A 25,605-nucleotide genomic window follows, 5' to 3' on the forward strand; every position below is an offset into this window, starting at 1 on the left:
GACGCCGCACAAGACGTGGATCATTTAGTTTTTGGTCCGGTTCAGACCCGGACGCTTTCAAACCTGAACTTGAAAGGTCCATGTGTGACCAGATCGCTCAGGATGGATTCGACTAAATGGATTAATCTTTTCATTACTTTCTCCAAAAAATGTTGATTGCCGGTTCCCGAACTTCAAAAATGAAGCTGTTCTCAAATGTCAGTTTTAATGATTTCTTTGTAACACGGGGAGCAAAGAAACCAGAAAATATTAACTACTCACAAAAAAAGATTAGAAACTAAACCTGATTAGAAATGAAGTAAACAAGTTAATACCAGGTCTAACCCTAGGCTCTAAGTTTAAACTTGTTCTTGCAGATGTTTAACTGATGTTTAACTGGAAAACAAAATAAAACCTGCATGTTTCATTAATCCGATCATGAAAAAAGTGTGTGATGGTGTTAGAAGTCAGTCTGACGGGTTTTAGGAGAAAAAACTGGAGCCACATTCTCATGAAAGCCAGTTCTTTTTGGTCCACAACGCTTTTCATTTCCCCCCCCCTGCACATTCACGGAACGTCTGGGCTCTTTGTCGACGATCTAATTTGAAAGATTTGCTGCTGCTGCCAGTGTTGTTCACGTTCATCGCTATGAAAGAAAATTTGCCAATAGCAGCTAGTTTGATGATCTTAATGTACATAAAAAATAAGAATAAAAACAACAACTTTAAATTGTCCTCCAGGGCTGGAAGAAGTGGCAAAATAAATTATATGCTAACGTGTGTGTGTGTGTGTGTGTCAGTTGTTTAACCCAGCAGCAGCCCTGACAGGGCGTTCAGGTCTCTCATGTACGGGTTGTCGCTGAGGATGCGGTCGATGCGCTGCTTCTGGTCGGGGAAGATGTCGTACAGCTTCCTCTTCAGCTCCGATGTCTCGCCCGCCGACCGTTGCGGCGGAGGCGAGGGCGACGGGGAGGGCGAGCGCCGCGGCTGGTGCCACTCGGGGGGACCCGAGTGTGGCCAGTGCGTCGTGGGGTGTGGCGTCAGGGAAGGAGGCGGCCTGGGCGTGGACGCCGGGGCGCGCGGAGTGGAGTGGAGCGCCTGCACGTAAACTGGCTGCTGCTGATGCTGCTGCTGCTGCTGATGCTGCTGCTGATGCTGCTGCTGATGCTGATGCTGCTGCTGCTGCTGATGCTGATGCTGCTGCTGCTGATGCTGCTGATGCTGCTGCTGGGAGGGCGGCCGGAATTCAGGTGGTCTCCGAGGGGGAGGAGTCACTGCCATTCTCCTGACGGGAAGAAAAGAGGGACGTAGAACTTTTACAAAATAATATTAGATGTCTGTCGCTGTCTATTTTATTTTATACATGTGACAAAGTGAGGCTACTTCCTGTACAAAAGATACCACAAACACTTTACAAGAATAACAAATAAAACTAAAGATGATATAGAAAGTGTATTTTCTTCCAAGAATAACTATTAAAACTAGAGATAACATAAAAAAGTATTTTACAAGAATAACTCCCACAACTTAACAATAGTTACTACTAAAACTTACAGTAATATAAAAACTTGACAAGAATAACAACTGAAACTTACAATAATATAAAAACTTTACAAGAACTAAATCTAACATAAAAAAAGTATTCATTTTCCAGGAATAACGACCAAAAGGTCAGATTTACCATCACAGAGTGTGTGTGCAAATAAAATAATCTCTAATTCAATTTAGTGACCTTGAACTAAAAAGGCTTTCAGTGACTTTAAGTTACATTAGAGAGAGTTTAAAGGAAAAGCATTAAAATGTAACTTAAATGATGAAAAGGACAGATTTAGGTACACACACACACACACACACACACACACACCTGATGTCCTTGCGCAGGAAGTGGTCCAGGTGAGGTCCGTTTTTCCCCAGAGGATCATCAGGGATCATGAAGTGATCCTCCACAAACGTGAACTGGAGCAACCTGTCCACCACAAGCACAGACACACGATGTAAATATAACCTAATAATAACCAGTGGTTTAAAAACAATATGAATATCAAACAGGAACCAAACAAACAAACAAAGGAATAAACAACTGTGAGGTAAACGACGTGGAGGAAAAGTACAGAAGAATCTGGAAACAACAAGCACATGACGGAACAGTGACGGGGGAAACACAGGTCACACACGCTGGTTTCCTGTTTACGGCAATTTGTGTGTTCACACATGCTCATCTGGAACTGTGTGTGAGCTGCGTAACGACCAGCAGAGGGCGTCGGAGTCCCACAGGAAGAAAAACTAACACAGGAGTCTGTGTTTAATATTAAGCGACATGTGACTCCCTCAAATGTATTTTTCCAGATATTCCCCTGGCCGTATAAAACGCAGAGTCAGCAGATGTGTTCCCCCGACTTTCTCGTCGACAGTGAAGAACCCAAAATCGCGACGTTCCACTCAGAGGAACGGTTGAGTTTGCAAAACTTTAGGTTAAGAAGACCATGGTTCTAAAACCGAAAACCACCAGTGCTACAACAGCTGAAACAATTACTCGATTAATCGATTATTAATTCATTACTAAATTAATCGCCAACTAATTTGATTATCGATTAATTGGTTTGAGGGTCTTTTTCATTATTGAGACACGCGCTTTCTGATTTTTCTCATTTTCAAATCAGATTTCCTTGTTATTTGGAGCAAAGAAACCAGGAAATATTTAACATTTAAGACACTGAAAAACACACCTGAAACAAACTAACACAAGTGAACCTTTGTACTCAATTGTGTGTGTTTTTTTTTTTTTATGATATTAAGATCCTTACCATAAAAATAACCAAATAAATATAGATTTTTTTATAGTCATGTGAGATGGTTGTTACACGTGTGTATAAAGTTTTTGTCAACACCACATCAGTCAATCACCTCTCCTGGATGATCCTTCGCCACGTGTCCGAGGTGTTGACGAAATCCCTCAGGTTGTCGTTGGTTACGATGATCCCGTCTGTTTTTTCTGCGAGGTGGAGCAGAAACCTAACACACACACACACACACACACACACACACACACACACACACACGGAGGGAGACAAAAGGAGTGTGTGTGGTTTAGTCACTCAGGACTTTTCTGTGTTCAAAGGTCAGTCATTTTCTCCCAGATCATTTGCCAAAGTCCACACAGGGCTGGAGGGGAATCCACGGAGCCTGCACTTGTGCTGAGTCAGGACCAGTTTTTTTTCTTTCTTTTTTTTTAAAGGCCAGTGTTTAAGAATTAGTGACATCTACTGGTGAGACTGCAGATTCTAACAAACAGACGACTTGCCAAATATTCTTCTTTGTAAACGTCCAACACTTATACGATCTTACTTAAGGCTAATATATTGCAATAAACCCTCCCAAATGTTACACACTGGACCTTTCATTTGGTCCACTTGCTTTGTTTTTTTGTTTCTAACAATCAAACAATACCTGCCTGTTTCTTTAAAAACAAACATACATGTAAATGGCTATTATATCCTCACGTCACATACTTTTCACTCTATTCCAGTTGAGCTTAGGGCTGGGTGACATCTCGATATTTGAATATATATCGATATGTTTTTAATCGAGATATAACACGGGACAATAACGCTTGTATTGATATAGTTCATTTTGAGTTAAAATGACAATACACGGGCTGCAAGTACACACACACACACACACACACACACACACCGGGGCGTCACACCCGTGGGCGATGTGGGTATTTTAACACCCACACTATTCATGGTGAGAGGGTTCAAAACCCACACTTTTTCTGCAGTTTTTCCTCAGTTCTGCACAAATGCCTCACTGCAGTCGCTCTGTTTCTGCACTCGCTGCGGCTGCCTCCTCTCCCCCTCCCCTCCCCCTCCTCTCTCCCTCCCTCTCCTGTCGTTGCCTAAAACGACAGCCGTTGCCGGCTGATGATTGGCTCTTCTGCCTTAAGTCCCGCCTCTCTTGGTGTGTTACATTTATTGTGCTGAGGGGGCGGGAACTAGCTGGTTCATAGTTCACACTCTGTAGAGTTCTGACTTATTTTCCATTACTGTCAGTCACTTTTGGACATATGGAAGCCCGAAGTTGTCAATATTGATAATAAAATAGAAGACATTATTTAATTATCATATCAACAAGCAACAATTTTTATTTTATTAGTTCTAATTTTATTAAGTCTGTTTTTATTTCTGATAAAATTGTAACAGTATTGTATTTTTGAATTAATTACTGTATATTATTGTCATGCAGGAAAGAGATTTGTTTATTTTTTTTCAAGGAGCATTTTTATTTCAGTGACCTCTGACATTTGGCATGTGGCTTAAACTTATAACAGACTGTTTTTAAAGGGTTTGCCTCTGGAAAACATTTGATCTAATATACTATAATGCTTTGGGGGAAACCCCAATTACATCACAGAAAAAATATTGAGATATATATCGAGTATATCGAGCTATGACTTTCAGCCCTAGTTGAGCTGGACATGTGTTCATTCTTATTTTAATTACAGTGCATTAAACACGGTCTTGGGTTGTTTTTATTGGGCTACAGGGGGTTGTTTTTGAAATGTGTTCTATAAATAAACCTGAAAAACATCAGTCTTTTCCCCCTGGTTGTGCATTTTCATTACACAGTAACTTCATAAGAAAACACAGAGAAGAGCGAGCTAGAGAAGAAGACGACGACATACGGGGAATAAAGATGATTATGGAACCAAATTATACAGAAATAACAACCTGGGACTCAGCTGCTGCTGCTGGTGTATCATGGAATCCTATGCATCTCCTGAGAAATATACAGTATCTGGGCTGATGAAGTCTTTGCCAACGTGTGTGTGTGTGTGTGTGTGTGTGTGTGTGTGTGTGTGTGTGTGTGTGTACCTGTCATCATGTGACGAGATCCTCTGGCCACACACTTCTCTGGAGGGAGTGAAGGACAGAAGTCGCAGGTCTTCCAGCTGGTTCAGAAAATGTTGCTCTGCAATAAAATGACAACATTTGAATTAAACAAACAATATGAGGGTCAGACATTTTATCTGGAGACACAGTGTTCCTGTGTGTTTACCTGTTGTGAGTCGGTCTCTCTTCTGACGCCACTGGGGGACAAACACTGTGATCTCCCTGTGGCCCCGCCTCCAAAACGTCTCCACGGCCAGCGCGATGCCTCGACAGGAGAAGAAGCGGTGAAGGCCGTGACTGCGGGAGAGAAAACGGCGCGGTGAGACGAGGAAAGCGGGAACATTTAATGAGCAATGAGAATCAAGAAGTGAAAAACGACAATGTAAAGAATGTAAATGTTTTTATTCACTCAAAAAAACGAGGAGGATAGTACAGATGGCGCTTGGAACTGTGTAGTGTCAAAGTAAAAGTCCATTCAACATCAATCGTGATTAGAGCCCACCCTGGGTGTCTTGAACTGTTAAAATACAAAAAATGACACAACAGTCTAGTCACAAGTCAGTATTTCCAAGCTCCTAGTTGGAGGTTTCAACTGGAATATCCCCCTCAAGTTGGTACAAGCTAAAATGTTATCAGGGCACCACCTAAATTCACTTCAATGGTCGCCTTGGCAACAGGGATACAGAGAGGTTTCCTTCTCTGGGCTTCACAACAAAACAAACAAGCTGCAAATCACACCATCATCTGACCCAGATTGTTTGCACGTCAGACGGCCATAATATGACAAATGTGCAGCGAGGCCAGAGAACCGCAGAACAACACCCGACAACAAAACTCCAGCAGAGACAAGATCAGCAGGAAGCTGCTGATGTCAAGAAGCACCAGCCACAAAAACACCACGCGCCCACGCTGTTTTGTGTTTTTGATGTTTATCCAAGCATCCGACGGCCTCGGCTGCACGTGTCGAAGGTTAATAACCATACAAAGTAAACAGCGTCACATTATGTCAGAAATTGTTCTCGTTTTACCTATTTTTTGGGCATTTTAGCAACAAGAAAACATGGCTGTCATCATTTCCTGTTTTCTTCTTTTAAGACTATAGCAAGTTGTAACTGGAATACTTTATATTGAATATCTTCCTCGTCATGTGACTTTCTGTCAGTTAACATTTCAGCCCGGTGCTTCCCTGTGTGTCACCATCCTGTTCAACAAGCTGGCCTGACATGATCTGCGTGTTATAAGCAGAGTTAGGGGTGTGTGAAAATATCAAATTGGTGATATATCGCCGTCCTTCCTTGTGCAATACGATAACCGATAATTAAGACATTAAGACACTCTAAAGTAAACCGTCTCTGCCAGTTGCTCAAATGAATGAAGGGAAACTTGTGGAAGTTACCTGGCTGAAGAAGAGGGAGTTTACAGCGGGAGAATAGCGGAGAAAGCTACGTTAAGAGATGCTCCACCCACGTTCAATACATAGATTAAATGACCTTTGTTCTCTTTGTTGTGAATAAATAGAGAAATCCAGCACTTTTAACTTTTCACATTAATGTTTTTGTTTTCTTCAGTTAGACAGAGATCGTGATGTATCGCTATATGATTGTCTTGCAATATATTGATTGTCACAGAATCGTTATAATCGTATTGTGATATTATTCCCCATTTTTCCTTTCTCCACAACCTGTCTAGGCAGATGGCCGTGCATCTTTGAGTCTGGATGTGTCAGAGATTTCTTCCTGTGAAAAGGGGAGTTTTTCGACTCCACTGATGCCTAGTGTTTGCTCATTTTTGTGAACTGTTGAGTTTCTCTTCTCTCTATAATATTATAAATATTGTTTATACAGTGCCTTCAGATAATGTATGTTGTGATTTGGCACTAAACAAATAAAACTGAATCGAACTGTAGTTTCTATTCTGATCATATCTGTATATACTGTGAATATGTTATTTTAATTAGCATTTTATTTATCACAAATATGTTTTATGCTGTTTTATTTCCATTTGATGTTTACGCCAGCATGTTGGGCTGTGAGTACAGTGAAATATCATGATATGGACTTTTTTTTTTTAACTGATGTTGAATAAACCTTACACTTTTTGTGGATTACCATAAAAAAAACAACAATAAAAATCTATTGACATTTCAGTCCACTAGATGGTGCCAAGTGCACACTCTAACCAGAGCTGTGAGTGTATCACAATATACGATTTCGCATCATCATAATATCGTATCATGTTGTCCCACTCCTAGCTGTAGAATAATAATCGATGGATTAATGAAAAGACAAAAATAGAGCATTTTCTGTGACCTGCAATCACACACACACAAACACACAGGCCGACAGCCAAACACACACATACGCAAACATAATGTAAAACAGCTAATTTTTTGGTTAGTAGGTCAGAGCTGCGATGCAAACTCGGGGGGGAAGTTCCACTGACTGTTGAAAGAGAAAGTGATGAATGAGACCACAGCAGGAATAGATTACGCATTACCAGGAAATTTCTTCTTCTCTTTAAATCACCACAGAAACCTGGATATACCCTGACAATGAAAAGGTATCAAAAAAGAGCTTATCAGATTTCCTCTATATATATATCCTGTTTATACACATCCTCATCCTCAAACCCGCAGGGAACATCACTGTTTATTTAAAGCATTTTGAAATAGAAATACATTTGATTTATGATATCACCAAATATGTAAAACAGGGATGTAAGGTTTGCTCTTACTCAGAAGAGGAAACTGATCCTGTCACTTCACGTTGCATCATAAAATAACAATGACGAAAGCTTCTCATAAAACGGCGGTAGGGACCAGTATGACACAAGCTGAGCCAGAAGTGACCTGTGATTTTCTGTTTCGCTAAACTTCTGGTAAAGACGGAGGTGAGGCAGCAGTGTGTGGGGGTGTGGGGGAGTGGGGGTGGATATGGGAGGGGGTGGCCCCCTCAGAGTGTGAAAGGAAGTGGTTGCAAAAGTTAGAGGTCACGGGTAAGTCATTCAGAACAGAGACTGATGGCAGAGTGCCTTTTCTCAACACTACCAGTAATTACGACTCAAAATAGTCTACGTACATCAAGCAAACCAGGGCACGAAGCAGTAGGTGGCGTCGTAAAACAAAACAAGGGAGACATTTACCTAAATATCAACTTAAAAATTCAAGCACTTTCAATGTCTCATGTCTATTTAGGGTGACTTTCAAAAACATTCAAGGGCCTTGGCAAATTGGTGGGAACACTGTGCAATTTATCCCTTCTAAAAATAGCCTCCTTCTTCTTCTTTATTTAGGGTCACCACAGCAGATCATCTGCCTCTCTTTTGTCTTGTGTGGTCGTCCTTCTTGGCACACACACGGTCCCAAACAGAAACATCCTCCGTTGTTACACAATCTCTGGATTAAACAACAGCTGCAAACTGATATATTACTAGAAAAGGTTCTTTTTCTGAAAAACACCCCCACAGTTCAAGCCCACGCTCTAATTTCATTGTGCTTTTCACTTTGCCGAGATCACTCACGCACACACACACACACACACACACACACACACACAAATGTAATGAGTAACAGCAAATACGAGAATGTGTGAACTAAGTTTTGGTACACCTACACAACCCAGAGGTTGTAAAACCACACACTCTAAGAGAACTTTGTTTAGTTTGAGAGTCACACGGCGTGACCTTCAGTGTTGATGATATTGATGGGAAGCGTGATTGCTTCAAACGTGATGTGTGTGCCCCGCAGGTGTGGGAAATGACAGCGTTGAAAAACATCCAGGCCTCGTTCTTATCGCTCATACAAGCAGGTCTGACTCAAGAGGAAAGTGCCGCCGCGTTGACCAGCACACTTATGTTTCCCTCTTTACCTGGTGTTTATTGCCTACTTTTTTTTTTTTTTTTTTTTTTAAATGTTCAGAGGAAATCACGGCTGATTCACCCAAAAAAAACATTTCTCAAAATCTCTTCTTTGTGATCTTGTCAGTTACAACTGAGTCATCAGAGGCGATTGAAACCACGCTCTCTTGTTATCTCTTTTTAAATCATGTGAAAAAAAACAACAACAACCGTGTCTATTATTGTGAACGATATTAAATGACACGAATGACGGTTTCTGGGCTTATCCGTGTGTGAGTGGGTGTGGACTCACGCCATGGCCACGTTGCTGCCGTCGATGATAATGTGTCTGAGCTCCGGGCGTCCGGGCTCGTTCGGCAGCTTCAGGGTGTAGGGCGTCTTCAGCGACTGGTGGAAGCGAGACAAGCCAGTAACTGGCGGTGCCGGCGGGTCACTCACGGGAGGCGTTCTGGCTACGCCGCCGTGGAACCCCGTGTGTCCGATGGTCTGATAGGGAGAGGCCGAGGGCCGGCTGATGGATTGAGCAGACTGAGGAGGGAAAGTTCCAAATTAACTGAATGAAATGCAACAGAACGAAAACCGCTGCCAAGACGGCTCAGTTTCCCACAGTGTAAATAAACTCAAGTGGATTCAGGAATGTAACCTACATTACTGGAACTTTTCATCTAAAATCAGGAAAGCCCAAAATGCTTTCCCTGAAGGGCCACATTTGAAACTGGATAGTGGTGTGTGTGTGTGGGCCAAAAAATACGTATTATATTAAGATGTGCGATGCCAGTTTCCTTCATTTAATATTCTTTTAGATTCAGTATAGTGAAATAACAGCTGTGTATTATATGGTTCCGTCACAAAACTTTACGTATAATTAAATATCAGCATTTAAAAGTGCAGGTGACAGTTTTAAACATTCAGAATCGCAAGTGTACGTCAGAATGCACTGCTTTATTTTCTGCCTACCACTAAATGACCTTGAGCTGACTTCCTGTTCAGCATTTCTCTGCCTTTGCGTCTCTGATTCACACACAGATTAAGAGAATTGGTAGATTTTTAAAGTAATTTTTAAGGAGCATTTGTCCAGAGACGGAGTCAAGAATGAACAGCAACTTTACATTTAGATTTCTCTACTTAATATAAATGACATTTTACAAATATTAGTATAGTATTTTGTGGCTTCTTTGCTCCACATAAACAAATCATTCTATTGTTGTTGTGAATGATAAATCATTCAAACTATCACAAAATTAAATATCTTTAATAATATTAAATTTAACAGAAAATCAATTTCTCACTAGGGGCGACATCAGGTTAAATACCTACAGTGGGAGCGGAAGCCAGCGAGGTGGTGGTGGCCGCCAGCCACTGCGGCGTGCTCCGCAGCGCCGTCACAGTCTCAACTTTAACCGATCCGCCCAGCGTCTGCGTCCCGCCCCTCGACAGGTAGTCCCTCTGTGAGGCTCCGCCTCCTCCTCTCGCGAGGTAGTCCGTTCTGGAGCCCGAGTGGGAGTCGACGACGTGTGCCGCCATCATCCGGGACATGCCGCTACCATCTGCCGTTTTGGTTTCCGTGAGGATGTTATCGTCTTCGTCATCAATCGTGATGACCTCGTAGTTCCCCGCTCCTCCTTGAGCACTGGAGCTCCTCTTGATGGTGATTGCCTGAAATTAAATTTGGTGAGATTAAATAACCAAGCCTTTTCCTTAGGATTCATTCAACCAGCGCCGCAGTACCTGCATCTCAGGCTTCAAATAACTCGCATATCACTGTCTTCAGGCATGTGGAGGCGGCTCATTTTGTGATATATCTGTCACATTTATCGCCAGTAATTTCGTGGTTTTTGCGATTTTTCTTTTAAGAAAATCTTTGACCTATGTAAAATGTGACATGAGGCGACAGTTAGAATGTAGATAAAGATCATGGGAAGTCATGTAAAGTTGTAGCTGCTGTAGTACATGTATCAGGCCTGTATGTGGCGCTGTAACACTGCCACTGAAACACACTAAAAACGGAGAAGACGACCTGGAGCATGTGCATAAAGCTTGCACGCTGTGTACGAACTTCAAACACAACAAGAAGACTAGATGACGACGAGTTAGGACATCGTCGATGTCCCAAGGTTGTGTTTCCTCAAAAGTAGAGTTTTTAGAACTCCCAAAACACTGGTTCTATGTGGATAAAAAGCTGATATGATACAATTTTGCACATTCTCCTCAACTTATTCTCGTGTGTATTATTCTCATAGTATTATACTCTACGATTTAAAGCCTTTAAAAGGTCATCAAGAACTTTAACCTCTGAGATTTAACAGTCCAACTTTTGTTATAGCAAAAGAAAAGAAAGAAAAAGATAGTTGATAGAAATTTGCGAAATACCTGCTGAGTGCTCGTCTCGCTGCCGCTGCACTGCCTCCGGTGGCCCAACCCGTTACTGCTGCCTCCACGTTGGTTGGGCTTAATGTTCTCTTTGGACCTGCCCGGGTCGACCAAAACCCTGCTGAGCTCGCGCTCCTTCTCTCTGAGACGAGAGACTGTAGTGGAGGAGGATGACAATGATGACGACGAAGAGGAGGAGGAGGTAGAGGAGGAGGGCGTGTCCGCGGAGCGTACAGAATTGAGCCACCGCTCTTTTTTGCCTCCTCCTCCCTTTGTCCCCTCTTCACAGCGCTTGGTTTCCTCGACAATCTTCTCCAGGACGAGGAACGTGTCTTCGGTCTGTCCTGTCTCCTTGACAACACGCTCCACCACTTCCTGCTGGTAACCCATGGTCCTGGAGGAAAAGGTTTGATTTGTAGTATTAAAAAAAATTTAAAATATGTACTCTGTAGAGAAAAAGGTGGAAAACCGACCAGATTTGCAAAGTTTTACTTTAAACATCTTCTCAACTAATTGAGAAAATCATCAACAGATGAATTGACAATGAAAATAACTTAGTTACAGTTACCTGAAGAAATTGACCAAGCAGCGTAGGTTGGTCTCTGGGCTGACTGCTTCTCCTTCATCCGAGATGACTTCACTGGAGTCCAGCAGGAGTGGACTGACTGTGTTCGCTTTAGCAGCGGAGGAGGAGAGCGACGATGAAGCGGAGGGCGTTTTGGATCTACAGCTGCTACCACCACCACCACTACCCCGACCCTCTCTGTCCCTCTGCCGCTCCCGCTCTCTCGCTCTCTCCGGCGACTCGTCCCTCCTCTCCAGAGAGTACTGTCTCTTTGTGTCCCGAGTCTCGCTCTCGGATGAGCGCCGCTTGTGCGAGGGCCGCGTGCCATTGAGCAGGACGGCCTCGTGGCCCAAGCCTGACACTTTACCGCCTCCGTTGACAGATCCCGCCGCGGCCCCTTTCTCCTCAAAGCTGGTGTCCAGGATGCGGTTGGAGAGCTCCGTCACCGGGGTGCTGCTCTGCGAACGGTCCTGATCGACCTCTGCCATGCTGAGATGCAGTGTCTGGTTGTGCTGGGCCTGGAAAATGAAAGCAAAACGCTAAACACCAACTCTTTCCATGGTCATATTTCATACTGGATGGCACAGTGGAACGAGGTCTTTTCTTTATTGTTTGCATGTTCTCTTATGTTTGTGTGGTTTTTCTCCAGTTTCATCCTCCTCAGAAACCCCTGACCAAGGCACTGAAATTCAATCTGGAGCTTGCTGCTCCTAGTTCTGGACAAATTACCCTACGGGGAATAATAGTTACCTTAACCTCCTCTACTTGATTTTCCAAACTGAGAGAAGAGTTAATTTAAAGAGGCATGGAAATTTCTCTTTTACTTCCTGCTTCCTGTTGCCAAAAATATCCTTGTTCTTCTATTTAACTGCCGTTTCAAAACTTCCTCTTGATCAAAACTGCTGGTAAATGCCCACACGTGACACTGGCAGCAACTCTCGTGAAGTTTTTACAAACAGTTCACCAGTTCCATTAAAAAATCTGGTCACAAAAACCGCATTTGCGATACGTGGCCACACTCCTCAGCTTTTTTTCCTCAATTTCTTTTTTGTAATGGTTAAAAATCATATTTAATGTACAGCCGTGGAAGAAGAGCTCTTATTCTGTTAAAAAGTGGTAGGAAAAAAAATCACGTCTTGAATAATAACTTGAATAACTTTTATGTTATGCTATGGTGTGAGAAGTCTACACTCACCAGGGAAGTTGCGTTGGTGCTGGTGGGGCTGTGAGCCAGTCCCAGCAGCTCTTCTTTCAGGGCACTGGGCAGGAGGAGAAGCTCCATGGTGTATTTATCATCCCTCTCCTCCACAAAGGACTTGAACGCCCGCTTCACCACTGGCTCCCTGTCACTCGGAAGACTTCGCTTTTCCTGGACAGAACAAAATGTTTCATTAAATCGATGAATAATTTACATGAACATAATGTAGGGTTTGCTCTCGGGGTCCCCCCTAGAGCTGGTAAACAAGCCAGCGATAGTGGTGAAGTCTTTTTGTTTCAAGATATTTTAGACGAAAAACTGCCACAAAATGGAAAATGTTATAGTTCCATAGTGCCAATGCAGGCGATGCAGGCCTGCTCAGGCTGTGAAAGGGGTTTTAAGTTCATGTATCGTCAAAATAATCTTGGAGACATGGTGATGAAAAGCAGCAAATATTGACATTATTACCTGGAAAAGTGCTACAAACTGCTGAACTCGGCTCTGGGCCATCACGACAGGCTCGGCCTGACCCAGCAGCCGCAGGCGGCCGGGTTCCGGCACCTGGACCTCTGCACTTGTGTCCCGTATAAGTCTGTCCAGGAAGAGGCCACGGGCGCCGGCAAAGATACAGTGCATGTCCACCGGGTAGCGCTCTTCTTCGTGGAGTTCTGGGTCACAGAGTCCTCGCACGTACTCCTGCAGGACACAGAGAAAGTCGTGATAGCTGCATTCTTCTCAGGACAACTCAACCAGTTAATGCCTAACCCTAATCTTAACCTAAAGGGTTAGGGTTAGGGTAACCTAAACTAAAGGAGGTTCTGCCTCATTAGGACCAGGTTTTGGTAAGATGGCTGTGACCTGATCCAGGCTACAAAACTTGCCCACAATCTTTTAAAGTGTGGGGGTGTTTTTTGATAAATATCTGCAGGTTTTATATAAACTGCAGGAGAAAGCAGTTGTTGTTTTTTTTACTTTTTTATCTTCACCCACACACCATGTATGAAGATTATTCACAGGTGGGGTAATCACTGCTGTTGGGTTAATGTAGCACGTTATCTTACGTTGTTATTTAGCTGGTCAGAGTGGGTTCATTGTAAGCCTATTGTTGTTACACTGAATTGCTTTTAAGCACACTTTATTTGAGCATAATTCACAAACCGGAAAGTATAATAATACTCAAATGTCTTGGTTTGTCCAAAAGATTTTTTAATGATTTCTTTGTGAAATGGAGCAAAGAAACCAGAAAATATTCACATTTAAGAAGCTGAAAAATCTGAAAGCTTGTTGTAATCATGGAAAAAAATTCCCAAACTGATTAAAAATTGATTTATCAAATAATCGCTGAAGCCCTGAACTGTAGATGCCAAAGCAATCCTATTTGTGGTTCAGTATTTTCAGATTAGGTACATGGTGTGTGTCAAGAAATTAGGATATTGTGAACATTTTTTTTTGGCAAACTATAAAACGATTCCATTATTACTGGAAACAAAAATAAATAAATCTGATTTTTTTCTAACAAATTGGCTGTTAGTTCTATTATTCTATTATTATTATTACTACAGAAAATCATGATTAGATTACTTTTGTCTCCTTTTTACTTTTAATGTGTAAACGTTGTTTTAAGTGGGCCATTACATTTTAGGTAAGAATTATCATAGTCAATCATCTTAAAAGATGTTTTATGCTGCAAAAAGGGTAATTCATTACAAAATTCAGAATAACGCACAGTCAGTAAAAGTAAACGTACACACACACCAATGTTGAGCCCTACCAAACAACCAGTTGACAGATGCTGTGTGTGGTCTCTCAACTCGAGGAAAAGCCGACACGTGCCGAAACTAAACACTCACTGTTGATTCAGGGAATCTCTTCGCGATGGGAAATATGTGGATTAATCAGCGGCAGGTGGGTGTGGAGACAGTGTGACGCATATCTTTTGGGTGTGTAGTGAGAGAAGAAAAAAAAGAATAGAGTATGAGGAGAGGAATGTAAAATGACTAAACAATGATGCAGTTGGAGTAAAAAAAAAAATCAGACTTGATAGAGATCCAGATCACAAACATTTGGGTGTGGCTTTTAAAATGAAGCAACTAATAAAATGATTGGAAATTTCCGGCTGCTCAACATGACCGGAGAAGACCTTGTTCCCTTTAATTAAATAGAATTTTATATAGATTTTGTATGTTCATGTTCAGCTCAGATCCAAGGAGAACTTAGACAATGCCAAACATGGAACAAGGAGATGTTAACAGTTGGGGCATCCTCTGCCATTCTGCCAGTGAATCTCAGAGTTATGGTATGTCTAAGGTTTTGGAGGAAAAGTGGGAGAGGAGAGAGAGAGTTCAAGATGTCTGGCTTAGAGTCGACCTTGGGGAGGACTGTGTACGTAGTCGAGTAATCTGTAATCTAAGGTTAGGTTCAACAAAAATATAATGAAGCCCACTCTGTAGATAAATTATGGGTGCCAGGGTTACACCGAGGCCTTTGTGAATTGTGAGTTTCAGATGGTCTATACTGAGTTGTTAGGTTTGTGCTTAGGAATGCAAGTTGCTAATTTAAAGAAGTTTTTCTCTTACAAGAAAGATTATTTTCTCGATTAATAAAGTACTTGAAAAATGTTGGTGATGTTCTGGAATGTCTCATTTTGCTCACAAACCAAAATGATTCAGTTTAATATTTTTTTCTGTTCTATGGAGCAAAGAAACCAGAAAATATTCACATTTAAGAAGCAGAAAAATCAGAGAAACTCACAGCCACTACTGGAATGAAATGCTTGAATGACTAAATGCAACGTTATGTTCGCTGCCATCTCATAAGTGCCCATTTTTAAGTTATACATTTAAGTAGGATACACAGCGGAGGATGCACGTGCATATCATATGACAGCTTCAGCCGCAGCAGAGACAACATCTCGTAGGTGCAAGCCTACAGTAGATGAGAGAGACGCTCTGCTGAAAGCAAGCAACCCTCTGGCTTTGGTGGAAAGACACGGTGTTCACTGAATACTCTTTAATACCATAATACTCTCTGTAACTGGCTCTATACAGTGACATTTGTGGTGTTTACAGGTCATTATTACAAACTTACTATACTAAACTGAGAGCTATTCTGTTGATTGACAGACAGAATTTAAAAAAAGAAGGAGCAAAAAAACCAAACGATTGCCATCACTATTTTCTACCAAAGACAGAGTCCGTGTGAAAACAGCTGACAGTATAGTCTGTGGTTTATCCAGCACAGGGAACCAAGGATAGGAAAGTTTTCTATTTTGTAAGCACAATAAAAACAAATCTCTTCTCTCTTTAATGGGTTAAATCGCAGCGATGGGGCATTTCAAAACCTGAACAAATACAATCTAGTTTTTACAGTTTTGATGCAGACAGAAGGCCTGCACCTCAGCAGGGCTGCAACTATAGATTATTTATTATTTTAGTGGTGCTTTTAATAATTAAAACAAAGTTCTCTGATTTTACAGCTTCTTTAAAGTGACTTTTTCTGTGAATTCTTTGCTTTGTAAGAACACACATTTTTTGGGGGGTTTGTTTACAAAACAAGACATTTTAGAACATCACCATTTCAATCAACATTTCTCAACGTTCAACAGATTAATCTATTACAAAAATGTAATCGTTTGTTTGAACAACACAACAGAGTGAGCTACTTTTGTTACTCTCCAAACTGACTCACGCTTTTCAGTATTTAAGCTAAGAGAGCTTAAATACTGGAGCTACGTATTTACTGTACAGATATTAGATATGAGAGTCATAATAATCTTATTCAAAACAAATCAACTACTCCTTTAAACCTGGAGTCAAACGGCTTAACGTGCTGATGCCATGGAACACAGCAGCAGTAATCTGTGGCCCGATTGTTGAAAGAGAAAATTACGATGATGACTATTTTCAATCATCTGCAGCGTTTTTTGTCATGGTTAGTCAGCTGCAAACTGATGAGACTATGTTACAAGAAGAGCAGTCACGGGGATCCTGGCACGGATCAGGGCAGTGATTTCCCGCTAGCAGAAGTACCAGCAAAAACGTGGTGTGGTCAAACAGGAAACCATTTATGACTCCTGTCACATTCTCATATTCTCAGTTGACTCGCGAGTGAAAAATCAAAACTACCGACAGCTGCTTCGTGTGAGTGTGTAAAAACAGGATTATAATCTCTCAGATGACTGTGACCGACAGCCGTGTTTCACATCATCTTTCGAATCAGATAATGATGTGATTCAGTCACACTGTACAGTCTGTGGTTGTCCTCAGAAAACGCCACTTGTGTTGGCCTGTTGTGAAGTCAGATTATTATTTATTTATCAGCCACTTTAGTTTTTTTTCCATCTTTTCTGATGCCCTGTTTTGTGTATTTAACATTTTGTTTATACAATATTTTTACTGAAAATACTGAAATACTTTATTACATTACATGTCATTTAGCAGACGCTTTTATCCAAAGCGACTTACAATGGAATTTAGTACAATCAGCCAGGGGTGGAGTCGAACTTGCGACCATGATGTCTTTCGCACACAGGGTATCAGTCTTAACCACTGAGCCACTCCACCCCCTTTATCAGATGGGGGGGGGGGGGGAGACAGTGAGCAAAATATATGGGCCAAAAGATTATTAGCCATCAATTTCAAATAAATCTGTACTCTGTATCTACTAACTCCTGGGCACCCACCCAAACATGTTTCCTTGACAGTGGGTCCCCATGACCAGGATTTAGAGACCCTGCATTCAAGGGTCTGCATCAATGTACTTTTTAACACACATACTCCATCTTACATTCCATCGAGTAGTGTTAATTTCTCACCAGGAGTTCGCTCCTTTGAGTGTCTTGTGTTCTGTGAGCACTAAGCTGTGAGTGCTATCACTTTTAATACAAAATTCAAACTTTTATAAGAGGGTTCTAGTTACAAATATACAGCCTAGAAGCACAACTGACAGTATTCGTTTTGCGGTGAAATGTAAATAACTTTGAAGGAATAACAGATCATGAAATCCTCATATGAAAGAGGATTTCATGAAAAAAAACAGTAGCCCTGTTGCTGGGTTGTATATGTGTGGGTGCCACATGCTCACATCATCTCAAGTAATACCCATCGCCTTTGTTGTCTTTTGTGACCAAAACAACAGAGCGCCACCAATTTGACTGTAAAGTGTTGAGCTACTAGATTCAAATAGTGGATGCATCAATTATTATCCGGCTGCGGATATTATTTTTATGATTATTTAACTGTTTTGGTTGACGTGTGCCCTCTACTGATATAAATCTGAATTACAAAGTATTTAAGGTGAGTTTCCACAGAAACAAAAGCAAAGAAACTTTGCCAGTTCATTTCTAGTCTTACTTTTCTGAGGTTACAAAAACTTATATCCAAACATACTTGAGGGTAGAATATTACATTTCTGCCATTGAACCCTCTTTAATGTTACATACTGGACCTTTAAAACAAAAACAACCATAGCTATCAGTGTGGTGTATGTTCATAAAGAGGAAACCAAGTGAAAATCAACAAAAAATAAACTCACTTTTGCTTTTGACACGTCGTCTCTGTTCCCTATGAGCTGCAGCCATATCTGCCGTAATGTTTTGCTGCCGTGCGGTTGTCCGGTGTGGTCCAACAGACCAATGATGGTGAACGTCACCTTAAAAACCTGCTCCACTCGCGGCTTGGCACATTTCAGCTCCTCTTCCTTGTCCTCCAGCACCGCGAACTCGTCCACGGTGGCGGGGGCCTCCTGCTGCTGCCTGCCGGCGGACGCGGCGAGCCTGGCGCTCGGCTGCTCCGGGCACGTTAGCTCGGTGACTCGCCTCATCCCGAGGAGGGGCCGCGTTGTTGACATTCCGCCTCTCCGCCCGGGCAGCGCTCCTGACGACAACGGCTCAATGTTCACACGCGTCGGCGACGGTGGGAGCCCTCGGCGTTTTCATGCTGTCTTTTGTTGTGAGCTCCGGAGCGACGCGGCGACGTTTTCAGCGTCTTAACGACATGTACACAGATGCAGGCAGAAGCTAGCTTAATAAACTCGGAAGCCCCGAAGTGACGTATCCGGAAAGTCCCAGTAATGACGTCATCAAAGCACGACAGCTCGAGTGCGGCTCTTCATGTTTATCAGTTACATGTAAACAAACTGTGTGTAAACAAACCCGCGGAGTTCCCATGGTATTACGACGCCGAAGCGTAGATTCAAGTTTTAGGAAGCTTTTCGAACAGACATACGAACAATATGATGTACATAATAATAAAACTTTATAGAGCGTTTTAGAAAAATAAATAAAAATGTTATATAAATCTATAAAAGAAAATTACATTACAAAGGGCTTCAAATCAACACATAAAACAGGGAGGTGCTAAAAATCAGCGGAATAAATCAAATTAATGAATAAGTGACGGGTTTATTTCGAACACGTGAATATAATAAACTTTAAAAAGAAAGCAAAATACACAGAAAATGGTTGATAAACACACAAAAAGGGAAATGAAGAAAAAAAGAAATGTCTGAAAAGGACATTTTACGGACCCCTTCTCCACTATTTAATATGTGATCACAAATTGCTTCTAATATACAAACCCACACAATAAAGAGAAAGAAATACATCAATTCACACATACATAGGTCTAAAAAACAAATGTGTAAAATAAATCAATAATGAAATAGCTTGACATGGCACAAAAGACTGAAAAAGTGCCATTGTGCCGTCCCTATTAAATTTAAAAGAGTGGTTCTGAAACTTTCTGTACCAAGTACCACCTGAGAAAAGATTCAGCTCTTGAAGTAACACCATTATCAAAGTCAGCTATGGACTTTCCACAGGAGGCAGATTTATTCCCAATAATTGCTCAGCTCTACTCCGATCATACACCCTGATATACGTATACAGTAGAACATCAATCCATCCATGTTTTAGCGTTTTATCCTCCATAGAATTTCTGATTTTCCTCCAAGTACCACCAGAGGAATCTCTCATAACATGGATTTAAAACATCTTTGTGTGCGTACAACATTAGAATAAAACCTTTTATATCTCAGTATTAAGTCATAGAACAGATTGAGTACGGCGCTAAAGCAAATGTCCAAGCATGACTCCGTTCAAAAAGATGTAAAAAAATAGAAAAAAATATGTTTTTCAACAGGTACAGAGAGGAAGAATGGCTTTGAAGTTTTCATTAAAGACATACATATTCTTCTCCCATGAAGAAGAAACAAACAGCCCACAACATGACTCAGCTAAAATGCTGTTTTTATTTAACATTTTATTAACATTATTACAGTCTGTACATAGTGAAGCATGGGATATAATGTTTGGAGGGAATTTCATTTTGCATTTTAATCCTTTTGATATCCGTTCCAGAGATACTGAGTATTGTATAGGCTCATCCTTCTACCTACCTATCGTAAAGATAGGTTAAAGTTAACTAAAATGCTAGCTAGCTAGATGGCTGTTTGTTTGTTTAGTGTGAATCTAGGTTAAAGTTAGCTAAAAGTGAGCTCAAATTCTATCTACCTGTCTGTCTACAGAAAAGCAAAAAGAAAGGTATTAGCTAAAATTCTAGCCAATTAGCCAGCTAACTAGATAGCTATTTGTTGATCTAGTGTAAAGATAGGTTAAAGTTAACTAAAAGTTAGCTAAAATTCTGTCTATCTATCTAAACATTCAAAAGCTCCAGTTTTAAATGAGTTATTGTGAATATAGAGTATTCCATTGTCCAGGAGGCTAGAAACCTGTTGCTATTTAACAGCTGGATATGTAAATTCACAGCTGTTGTGAGTGAAAGGTGATGATGTGTCAGAGGGTGCGCCGGGGGAAAACATTTTGAATCAGTTGACACAAACATCGTGGGATGTAAAACACAGGGTGAAGGTCAGTAAGCACAGCGTAACCTTTTTCACTGAATGAAGTTCAGTGGCAGGAAAAACATCGAGTGTGAGGTTCAGTTCCAAAGGATGTGTTGAAATACCCACCTGCCCAATGACATCATCGTGTTATTCTTCAGTAACTTCTGACATCACAGATTAGACAGAAAAGCAGTGGTTACCCCGAGTATCACAGCTAATCTCAGTCTGTCACCACACAGATGACTTAAAGGCTCATGGAAAATAAAGGTTTAAGACTTTTTCAGTCCATCACTTCTATTATTGTGTGCTCTCCCTGGCTGCAGTTATTAAACAAAGATGTTTGCTTTGCATAAATGAAAGGTTGATTTAGAGGAACAATCCTCATATTTTAAACTGCCTGCCTTTGGTCTAAATTTATATCTTTATTATTCTTTCAATCAATCAATGAAACAGACTTTATTTATGTAAAACTATTCATACAAATATCAAGTGTAGCACAAAGTACACATGAACAAGTACACATTTATTTATGTGTGTTTGCTTTGAATCTAAACTCTTTAAAAATCTTTATTTCTATAAACCACCATGTGTATGGAAAGCTGATTTTAACAAGATATACAGTACACTTGCACTAAATAATGTATATGTAATTAATGCAAAAACAGATTAATGTCTTCTCTTAATGATATAAAACATTTAGGACAAAATGTGTGGCTCCTAAGTAGTATTTTACTTTAATTTAATTTAATTTTTAATTTATTTTGTTTGAAGGAGCCGCATATTTAAATGCCTTTTTTCCTAAATGTTTAATAACAAAAAAGAGAATTAATGAATCAATTTATTGCTTGAATTACACATTATTTCATGTAAGTCTATTTGTATGTTACATTAAAGTCAACTGTCCACATCTATGCTGAAACATGTTTTTGTCAAAATGTCATACGAAAAAGAAAAGAAAAAAAAAAGAAAAAATTTAGTATGATGAAATTATGTATTGTACGATGAATATATGTATTCTGTGGGTAATGGGGGCGGGACTAGATAAGCTTTTGCTTCTCCTGCTTTCCCTTTCAGTTATGTGTATTGTGTGGACTACTACACTAAGATGACGTGTGATAATGAGTGATCTAACTGACATGATCGAAATAAATAAACATACATACATACATACATACATGACGCCCTTGGAATGCTGAGACCTTAAAGGTATCACTGATAAAAGGACATAAAAGCCCATTTTCAACACAAACAAAATGCTTTGGTGGTGTAAAGTACTTTGAAAAGTGCCACATTAATAATAATAATAATAATAATAATAATAATAATAATGATGATGATAATAATAATAATAATAATAATAATGAGGCAGAATAAAAATGTTTAAAATATTAAAAACACATCATATACATATATGTCTATATGTGTACATATATATATACCTATATGTATATATATATATATATATATATATGATACTTCCTCAAAATCGACCTTTCACGTAAGCTCCCGCACACATACCACAGTTTAATTACTGTGAATATATTACATTGTCCAGAAGGCCAGAAACCTGTTGCTAAGTAAGCAAATGTAATTTTGCCAAACAGCTTGTGTTGCTCTATCTGCCCACTAGATGGTGCTGTTAGCCTCATAATGGCAGTACTGAAGACAGCTCCTCTCTCTCTGTCTGTGCTGCTCCCTGATGACAGAGAGTAATATCGACTTAAAGGTGTTTCAAATCAATATTTTTCATTATTTGAAGTCCAGACGAATGCATCAAAGGAATATTGTCTTTATTAAAGTTCATTGTGTTGCATCAATGGGAGAAAGTGGGAGAGATTGGGAGAGCGAGAGAGCGAGAGAAAGAGAGAGTGAAGTGACAACATCATCCACAGTCTTGCACCTCAGTCAGTACTGTACTGTCATCCTGACACTGCTGATGTGCTGCTGTGCTGTCAGTCTAAAAACCTGCCTGTGTGTTTTTGTGCAGAGAACATCACACTGCATCACACACACTTTTATGGACACGTTGTCGACTAAAAATGACAAGAGTGTGTGAATATATGCCATCACGATCATTCAGAAGACAGAGAGGCGTAGACAAATAAATAAATGTCAAATTCAGGTTAGGTTGTCAAATACATGTAAGCAAAAAAATATTAAAAAAGTCAAAATATGAAAGTCGGCATCTGGATATAGACATAAATATGTGTGTGCCTGTACTTGTATTTATTACCTCTGTAGGACCTTTTCAGGACCAGTAAGTGGAGACCGAAACCTGCTCCTAATGAGGCAGAACCTAATTTCTGAGGAATCCAAAATCTTAGCCCTAAACTTAACGTTTAGGGCTAAGATTTTGGATTGTGCTTAAGTTAAGGTTAGGGGTGACCCTTTGTTTAGGCTGTGAAATGAATGTAAGTCAATGAAAGTCCTTAAAAGGGTAGCGTTGTGTGTGTGTCTTCTTGTATGGGTATGTCTGTGAGGACTGTACATATAAACCATAGGGAGTGAGGACATTTTGGGATAATGAGGACATTTTGGATGTTCCTCATGTTCTTTCATGACTTAAAAGGACTTTTTAGGGTTAAGACTTGGTTTTAGGGTTTAAAGATTAGGCATTAAGGTTATGGTAAAAGTCTATGGAATGCATCATATGTATAAGTGTCCTCTGCAAATGTGTGTGTCTGTGTGTTGTTGTATTTGTAGCTTTGTGAGAAATTGTATAAACCACATGGAGTGAGGACATTTTGGCTGGTCCTCACTTTTCTTTGGGGGACGGGGCGGGTTAAGACCTGGTTTTAGGGGTAGACACCTAGTTGTGACGGTTAAGGTTAGGATAAGGGACAAAAAGCAAGTCCCCATACTCTTAAATGACTACATTTTAAGGTGAGGGCATGTTGTATGGTCAGGGTTAGTGTCATAGTTATGGTTAATGTGAGAGGAAGTGTCCAGGAATGAATGTAAGTCAGTGTCATGTCCTCTGAAGCTATGGAAACCGGACTATGTGTGTATGAGTGTGTTTGCACATGTGAGCCTAACAGATGTGTCTGCCACCTGTGAGGTGAAAGGGAGACTGACCTGCGACACATGCTCCTCTTTATTTCCAACATGTCTCTGTGTGTGTGTGTGTGTGTGTGAGGGATGGAGAGAGTCAGATAGGAGGCAATATTTCAGGGACCACTTAGTTAAAATGGCCTCGCCACATGAAATTAAAACCCAGTAGAATCCATCCGGGGCTGCATTTTTAAAGTCGTGGTTTGAATATCCGAGTAAATGCCTGGCAGGCTGAAATTGGGTCTCAGATCTTTGTTAATAATTACTTAAATCCTGGTTGCACTTAAAAAATTTATCAAAAGCAGAAATAGACCAGATGAGAACATTTACAAGGGGCCCAGAAGAGGCTGACTTTTCTTTTTAAAAAACTGTTTATGTATGAATCAACCTACAACAGCAACAAATATCTACTGATGTCATATTTAGGTTGCACTAAAACTCCAATATATATATATATATATATATATATATATGTATATATATATATATATATATATATATATGGCCAACGTGAAATTATTGTTATTTAAGACAACTTTATTCATCATTGACAGTCAGAATGAGAAGGCGAATTTGACGAATACGATTAAAAGTGTTTCGGAAACAAGTGACAAACCTAAGCTTTAACGACGTTTAAATCTCAGTCCTAACGTTGTGTTGACACACCCCTCGCTATTAGAGCTTGCGATGAACAGTGTGGACGGTCTATTTGTTTAAGTGCTTTTGACTTTAGAGAAACAGGAAAAGGAACATTATGAAGAGGATGCAGGAGAAGGTTTACGTCTTCCATTTCTTGTAAAATATATGGAGGACATTTTTCAATGATAAGAGAGATTATCAGGCCTGACAATACTGCAGAGACAGAGGGACCAAAAGAGATGAGAAGTATGTGTGAACACACACACACACACACAGATGCTCACACAAATACTCAACCACACCCGCCCACTTAACAAATTTATTTATGTACAGCTCAGCTAAAGCCTCCCACCCCCTCCAAACCTCCAAACACAGGAACACTGACTTCTCCCTCCCTCCCTCCCTTTCTTTTTCCATTCCTCCTTTCCTCCCTCTCATCCCTCTTTCCCTTGCAGGTCATGGGAGACAGTCGAGAGATAAATATCGCTGGCAATAAAAGGCCTTCATCATGAATAATTAAAAAAGCCGAAATCTCGAACCGATGACTTATGTCTGACGGCCGCGGAAACACAGTGAGCGCGAGTAAATTGAGATGAATGGTGATGTAGAATGTGGGACTGGTGTTGGACACTTTTACACACACACACACAAAGAGAAGGACAAAGAGAAGGAAGACGTTAAAAAAACCAAGCTCAGAGGTAGAGTGAGTCATCTTTCAACTCGATGGTTATGGGTTAGATTCCCGGCTCCACTTGTCTACATGCAGATGTGTCTTTGAGCAGCGTGTGGTTATGGGTATGAAAGATGACGCGTGAAGTGTAAAGCAGCTCTGAGTGGTCATCATGACGAGAACCATCTACTATTTGATGCTACGTAATAAAAAAAAAGGGTCAACAAAACTTGGACCTGTGAACTAAAACAAAGCGTAAATCATTTCTCACAACTCACACTGTGTTTAGATGCTAAATATGACGCCACCAGCTTCTCTTAATAAGTCTTAAGTCTTCTGTTTCTTGTTGCAGTGAGTCAAGTTGAGTGGGAGCGAACAAACTGTGACTACAGATGGAAATGAGCTAGTGGCTTAGATTTGGCACAAAACATTTGTTATCTTACTGAGATTGTTCTTTCTCCCTGATACAAATGCATTTAATTAACTTAAATAAACTCGCACTCTTTTAATAGCACAAAACACTTGAGTCAAGGCCAGTAGGAGCA

The 25,605-nt window shown here is 40.6% G+C and overlaps 1 protein-coding gene across 1 annotated transcript; it reads right to left on the minus strand.

Moving 5' to 3' along the window:
- n4bp1 (nedd4 binding protein 1) lies at positions 1-18,903 on the minus strand. The gene is made up of 12 exons (XM_058645968.1): positions 18,391-18,903; positions 13,327-13,554; positions 12,856-13,029; positions 11,664-12,178; positions 11,096-11,489; positions 10,043-10,381; positions 9,018-9,253; positions 5,037-5,167; positions 4,853-4,949; positions 2,883-2,990; positions 1,843-1,944; positions 1-1,263 (listed from the first exon to the last, which is right to left on the minus strand). The coding sequence occupies exons 1-12, from the start codon at positions 18,703-18,705 to the stop codon at positions 783-785; spliced, it is 3,120 nt and encodes a 1,039-aa protein (XP_058501951.1). The 5' UTR covers positions 18,706-18,903; the 3' UTR covers positions 1-782.
- Between the last annotated feature and the right edge of the window lie 6,702 nt (positions 18,904-25,605).

Source organism: Solea solea, chromosome 12, assembly GCF_958295425.1.
Source record: "Solea solea chromosome 12, fSolSol10.1, whole genome shotgun sequence".
Taxonomy (NCBI): domain Eukaryota; kingdom Metazoa; phylum Chordata; class Actinopteri; order Pleuronectiformes; family Soleidae; genus Solea; species Solea solea.